This window comes from Garra rufa, chromosome 3 (genome assembly GCF_049309525.1).
Source record: "Garra rufa chromosome 3, GarRuf1.0, whole genome shotgun sequence".
Classification (NCBI taxonomy): domain Eukaryota; kingdom Metazoa; phylum Chordata; class Actinopteri; order Cypriniformes; family Cyprinidae; genus Garra; species Garra rufa.
This window is the reverse complement of record NC_133363.1, coordinates 9570252-9576251: the sequence shown is the minus strand read 5'-3', so window position 1 is coordinate 9576251 and position 6000 is coordinate 9570252. Positions and strand designations below refer to the sequence as shown.

At 43.2% G+C, this 6000-nt stretch overlaps 1 protein-coding gene across 1 annotated transcript in view; it reads right to left on the bottom strand.

The window, feature by feature from the left end:
• galnt18b (UDP-N-acetyl-alpha-D-galactosamine:polypeptide N-acetylgalactosaminyltransferase 18b) overlaps positions 1 to 6000 on the bottom strand; it is a 148934-nt gene that overhangs the window by 68675 nt on the left and 74259 nt on the right. The window contains exon 4 of the mRNA XM_073835761.1: positions 3522 to 3726. Within this exon, the coding sequence (XP_073691862.1) occupies positions 3522 to 3726 (205 nt within the window). The remainder of the gene's footprint in view (positions 1 to 3521; positions 3727 to 6000) is intronic.

Below are 6000 nucleotides of genomic sequence, written 5' to 3'. Positions count from 1 at the left end.
AATGCAGCTTCAAAGGGCTCTAAATGATCCCACAGAAGGAAGAAGGGTCTTATCTAGCACAATAATCGGTTATTTTAAAAAAAAATGACAATTTATATACTTCTTAACCTCAAATGCTTGTCTTGTTTTGTCTGCAGAAGTGCAGAAGTACAGAATGTGTTTACAAAGTGAATGTGCAAAGAAAAAAAAAAGGTAAAACAGCAATGTAGGATGATTTTTGCAGTTAAATGAGATGGGAGTCTTTCAACATTCCCTAACTGTCTTGAACCGGAGTACCTAGCAGAGCTAGACATGACAAGCATTTGAGTTTAAAAAGTATATAAATTGTATTTTTTTTTCTTTCTTTTTTTTTTTTTTTAGAAAGTAACCATTTAGAGTCCTTTGAAGCTGCATTTAAACTGCATTTTGAAAGTTTTTTGAAACTCATGGGCACCATAGAAGTCCACTATATGTAGAGAAATCCTGAAATGTTTTCTCAAAAAACATAATTTCTTTACAACTGAAGAAACAAAGGTATGAACATCTTGGGGCTAAAGACATTATCTGTACATTTTTGTTCTGGAAGTGCACTTCTCCTTTAAGTCAAAACGTGGTGTGGCTGTTTTTATATGAATGTCTCTCTGAAGGGAACCTACTGTCTTCTATATGGAAAACCACTGTATCTGCCATCCCAAAAGCCCCACTTAGTGTCAGAAAATGAATTTGCATTTTCAATAAGCCATTCTGCTGTTTTTGTTCAGATCAATGAAAATAATTGATTCACAGTTTTACACAGCAAACACGCAGTTGTAAATATGAAAGAAGCTCATGTGCCTTCTAAAACTGTGAAAAATAGAACAAGATATATATTTATGTTTTAAATTAATATAATCATTTATATGTTTGACTTATCCCTTTACCTAAAATGGTTTAAAGGATGAAATGAGATGTTTATCATTTTATAGGACCTTTTGTTTTTGTAAAAACCTGTCTCTGAACTGTAAATGATTTTACGGTTTACTATGTTTTCATAGACATTATTCAACCATACTCTTATGGTGTTCATTTAGTTTGTGCAGGTGTTAAAAAGGGTTTTAAAAAGCCTTGAACTTGAACTAAAACTGATTTAAAAAAAAAAATCTGCAATTACCCTGTAAATAGTACAAATAAAATTCCTTCTTTGATATTTGTGTTTTGAACAATGTTTCTTGGCTGACATTTCGACTCCTAATTTTCTAGATAATAAAATGCTCTTTTTTATATTTGCTAGTTAAATTTATTTTGGGCTACCAAAATCTGAAAAATAGAAAAAATAGAAGCATTTTCACTTGTGATCTTGATTATTTATTCCCATTAATAAATGTTAATCACCATGTCAACCCTACTAAGATCTACAATATCAATGAAACTTTAACAATCTGGCAACAATTCAAAATGAAGGTGCCTCACATGAATATATAATGCAAACCATCAAGAAGTGTCATTAAGTTTTCATTTGAGTCCTTCATGTGTTATGCGTTAAATTGAATTCCTATGATTTATTTTTAATTTCACCTTTTTCTCGCTCTCAGAGAAGAAAGTGGTGGAAAGGACTGTAAGATCTTGAAAAAACAGTAGATGTTGATGTAAAAAGGATAAAGACAGACATGATTCCACCTTCTATACAACATATATGTCATAAAAGGCTGGTGTAAAGACTGCAACTGTCACAGCCGGTGCTGGATTGACGAGGCGAAAGTCAAAGTCAAATAACGAATACTTTTAATCTTGATTTCCAAGGAAAAAGACAGGGGGTTTCCACACACTTACTACATTAAGGAGCATTGACATTAAATGACCGACAAAGGACTGAACTCAAAGACTGACTTATAAAGCAAACTAATCAAGACACACAGGTGAAACAGATAATGACTTAACAAGGACTAATCACAGGACTAAACCAAATCATACAAACTGATAGGGGGAGACAGAGGGAGAAACCAAATCTCAACAGTGCAAACACAAGGCAAAAGACAGGAAACATAAGGAGACATGTGACATTATCTCCCCCTCCCGGTAGGCGCGTCTCGCGCCGTGATAGAAACACCAGGGAGGGGGGGCGGGTGCCCTGGAGGCCGTTACGGGGCAGGACCTTGCTGGGTTGAGGAGGCCTCCAGGGCGGAACAGGAAGCCGTGGCGGGTCAGGCGGCCACGGCCGGACAAGCAGTTCGAGTGGCCATGGCGGGTCAGGCGGCCACGGCCGGATAGGCAGTTCGAATGGCCATGGCGGGTCAGGCGGCCACGGCCGGACAGGCAGTTCAAGTGACCATGGCGGGTCAGGCGGCCACGGCCGCACAGGCAGTTCGGGTGGCCATGGAGGGTCAGGTGGCCACGGCCGCACAGGCAGTTCGGGTGGCCATGGAGGGTCAGGTGGCCACGGCCGCACAGGCAGTTCGGGTGGCCATGGTGGGTCAGGAGGCCATGGCTGCACAGGCAGTCCGGGTGGCCATGGTGGATCAGGAGACCATGGCCGGACAGGCAGTTCAGGTGGCCATGGCTGGGCAGCCCCCGTGGCCTTGGCCTCCGTCCTCGGCCCGGCCACGTTGGCTAGGGGTATATAGCGCCCCCCCAAAATTTTCTTTGGGGAATTCAGGGGTTTGGCAGGACCGTTTGACAGAGTGGGCTCTGTAAGGCTGGACAGGACCAGCGGAGGCTCTGGAAAGTTGGGCTGGGCCAGCGGAGGATCAGGAAGGCTGGGCGTAACCAGTGGGGGTTCAGGAAGGCTGGACAGGACCAGCGGAGGATCAGGAAGGCTGGGCGGAACCAGCGGAGGCTCAGGAAGGCTGGGCTGGGCCAGCGGAGGCTCTGGAAGGCTGGATGGGACCAGCTGAGACTCTGGATAGCAGGATGGGACCAGCGAAGGCTCTGGACGGCTGGACGGGACCAGCGAAGGCTCTGGAAGGCTGGATTGCACCAGCGGAAGCTCTGGAGGACTGGACGTAACCAGTGAAGGTTCTGGACGGCTGGACGGGACCAGCGAAGGCTCTGGACGGCTGGACGGGACCAGCGAAGACTCTGGACGGCGCTCTTGAGGAGCGGGCTCTGGGCGGCGCTCTTGAGGAGCGGGCTTTGGACGGCGCTCTTGAGGAGCGGGCTCTGGACGGCGCTCTTGAGGAGCGGGCTCTGGACGGCGCTCTTGAGGAGCGGGCTCTGGACGGCGCTCTTGAGGAGCGGGCTCTGGACGGCGCTCTTGAGGAGCGGGCTCTGGACGGCGCTCTTGAGGAGTGGGCTCTGGACGGCTGGACAACCCCAGCGGAGATTCAGGAGGGCTGGGCGTCTCCAGCGGAGACACTGCAGGAGCTAGCTCTGGGCGAGCGGTCACAGGAGGGCGCTCTGGTGGTGCGGTCACTGGAGGGCGCTCTGGCGGTGCGGACACTGGAGGGTCAGGAAGGCTGGGCGGAACCAGCGGGGATTTTGGACGACTGGATGAGACTGGTGGAGATTCAGGACGACTGGGCGGAACCAGCGGGAACTCAGGACGGCTGGGCGGAACCAGCGGGAACTCAGGACTGCTGGGCAGAACAATCTCTCCAAGCCAGTCAATCAAATCCTCTTCAACATCGTCCATTCTGTCGACCATCTTGGCCGGGGAAACAGGAACATCGGCCATCTTGGCCGAAATATCAGGGCGAGGCAGGCGGTCTGAACTGTTGGACCGGTATGTAGAGGCTATTGGCGTTGGGTGAGCTGGTGCGAGGCATTGTGCTTCTGAGGGAGTTGGACGTTGGATAGGACAGGAATACTCTATTGGCTCCCTCTTAAAGTTGGAGCCGTTTAAATAGAGAATTATGCTAACCAACTCGAAAAATGGGACATCATGGACAGAGAGAGTACAACGAATAACATCCTTGTCCAACCCCAACAGAAACACAATGCCAATAGAGGGGTCGGGCAAGCTCACCCGATGATAAAGCTCAATAAAATCCTCCACATACCGCTCCAACTCCCGACCGCTCTGCCTCAAGTTCCACAGGCGTTCGTCAGCACTGCAGTTTTGGTCGGTCATTCTGTCACAGCCGGTGCTGGATTGACGAGGCGAAAGTCAAAGTCAAATAACGAATACTTTTAATCTTGATTTCCAAGGAAAAAGACAGGGGGTTTCCACACACTTACTACATTAAGGAGCATTGACATTAAATGACCGACAAAGGACTGAACTCAAAGACTGACTTATAAAGCAAACTAATCAAGACACACAGGTGAAACAGATAATGACTTAACAAGGACTAATCACAGGACTAAACCAAATCATACAAACTGATAGGGGGAGACAGAGGGAGAAACCAAATCTCAACAGTGCAAACACAAGGCAAAAGACAGGAAACATAAGGAGACATGTGACAGCAACTTTTAAATATATTCCTTCAGAACATTCTCGAGATGTCAATCTGCATGCAATGTGAATTATTTTTGTGGGAACTGCTACAATGGTAATTCCATGTTGGTAGCACTTTATTTTACAGTTCTGTTACATGTACCTACTATGTAGTAATTACAATAACAAGATACTAACCCTGAACCTACCCCTAAACCTACCCCTACCCCATGAAATTACCTTATATTACAAAATATAATTATATAGGTAGGTACACTTAAAAATAAAGGTGATTCACAACACCACAGAAGAACCTTTTCTGTCTAAAAGGTTCCATAAAGAACCTTTAACATCTGAAGAACCTTTCTGTTTTACAAAAGGTTCTTTGTGTGAAAGAAGGTTCTTCAGATTATAAAAAGGTAAGAAAGAGATAGTTCTTTAAAAAAACAAAAATGGTTCTTCTATGGCATTGCTTAATCACCATTATTTTTAAGAGCACTAAGTACACTGTAAGTACAAGTTCGTACACATACTGTAAAATAAAGTGCAACCGCCATGTTTGTACATTGGCAATATCAAGTACATGCATATGGTAATCATTAAGTACCATGCTTTATGACAAAGAAGCATGGTACAGTAATACAACTGAAAGCATGACTGTTTCATGGTACCACCATGTTATTTTTTGGCAAGGATTTGTGCAGCTTACCCAGTCGAGGGCCTAATCGTCTTATTCCCTGTTTGCTGCAGCTAAATTGATTTTCTATTAAGTTTGCATGACAAACATGTTTGATGATTTCGCAGATGGTGTAGCCACAGGAGAGGGAGAGAATTAATTCCACCAACTCAATTATCTGTTGCTGTTAAAACAAATAAATGGTCACAAAGACTTCAAAAAATAAAACTCTCCAGACAAGACCCAGTGGTATACAAAGGTTTTTAAAAACCTTTTAACAGCGTAATATAGTGAAATGGCTCATCAGCTCATTGAGTAGAAAATTAGTTTGTGCACATGGAAGGATTTTTTTTTCTTTTTCTTGGCACAGACCCCTAAACCCTTCACAAGTGAGTATTCAAAGTTGTGCCGTCAATCCTGCTATGCCTTTTTACCAGTATCTGAATTTCAAACCATACCTATTATTATACTGTAAAAATGATTTTTCAAAATAAAGATTTTGGATTGTAGTACGTTTTACAAGAAAATACTATTTCAGTGTTTCTATTCTTTTTAAATGTGATGTGTTACTTGCTGTTTCTAAGTAATTATTTGTAAAGTTTACTAGCAATTTCTGATTGAAAATGGTTTTTGGAATTTTTTTTTTTTTTTTTTGTATGTTTTCCCTCTACTTTCAGATAAACTCATTATAAAGCCCTATTATAAAACCCTATGTTCGTGATTTTTACAGATTCTACAGTAACACAGGTTAACTGAATGAATGTAAGTTATGGTACCTTTACATATATGATGAAGAAATGCAAATAGTTTAAAATTGCATTATATGGAAATTATATGCAGGCATGTGATTGGCTAAGGACAAAAAAGCAGGAAAATATACTAAGACAACCCCCCCCCCCACGCCGATCAAATTGTTTTTAAATCAATAAACTCCTTTTAAAATCAATATTTTGTGTCAAATTATTGATTTAGATAATGTAGAGTTTGTCTT